This window comes from Grammomys surdaster, unplaced genomic scaffold (assembly GCF_004785775.1).
Source record: "Grammomys surdaster isolate TR1022 unplaced genomic scaffold, NIH_TR_1.0 124938, whole genome shotgun sequence".
In the NCBI taxonomy this organism is placed as follows: domain Eukaryota; kingdom Metazoa; phylum Chordata; class Mammalia; order Rodentia; family Muridae; genus Grammomys; species Grammomys surdaster.
The window spans coordinates 483,432-484,190 of NW_021619867.1; the positions used below are offsets into that span (position 1 = coordinate 483,432).

At 50.6% G+C, this 759-nt stretch overlaps 1 protein-coding gene across 1 annotated transcript in view; it reads right to left on the bottom strand.

The window, feature by feature from the left end:
- Nucleotides 1-759, bottom strand: part of Flg2 (filaggrin family member 2) — a 5,668-nt gene that overhangs the window by 1,614 nt on the left and 3,295 nt on the right. The window contains 1 exon segment of the mRNA XM_028784917.1: nt 20-687. Coding sequence (XP_028640750.1) covers nt 20-687 — 668 coding nt within the window.

Consider the following 759-nt stretch of genomic DNA (forward strand, 5'->3'; position numbering starts at 1 on the left):
ACTACTGAGTGTTCCTCACCCTCACTGGACTCAGGGTGCACTTGTGACCTTCCTGCTGTTCTATCAGACACTGAATGTGAGAGCTCATGTTGCTGAGATGTAGGTACATGACCTGAACACTGCTCTTGCTGTCCAATGCCTGATGACTGGGCTGAACCAGTCCCCTGTTGCCAAGACCTAGAAGAATGACCAGTTCCAGACTCATTTTTCCCAAATCCAGATGAGTGACCTGATCCAACCCCATACTTTGACGGTCCAGATCCATGGTCTCCAGAACTAGGTGACTGACCAGAACCAGACTCATACTGTTCAAAGCCCGATAACTCACCTGTCCTTGAACTGTGTTGGCCAGAGCTAGGTGAGTAACCATAACCAGACCCATGCTGCCCAAATCCAGATAACTGACCTGAGCCTGACCTGTGTTCGCCAGAGCTAGGTGAGTGACCAGAACCAGACCCATACTGCCCAAATCCAGATGACTCACCTGAGCCAGCCCTATGCTGCCAAGAGCTAGAAGAATGACTAGGTGCAGACTCATTTTCCCCAAATCCAGATGACTGACCTGAGCTAGTCCCATGCTGCCAAGATCCAGATCCATGATGTCCAGAACTAGATAACTGACCAGAACCAGACTCATGCTGTCCAAAGCCATATGACTGACCTGAGCCTGACCTGTGTTGGCTGGAGCTAGGTGAGTAACCTGAACCAGATTCATGCTGCCCAAAGCCAGATGACTGACCTGAGCCTGACCTGTGTTGT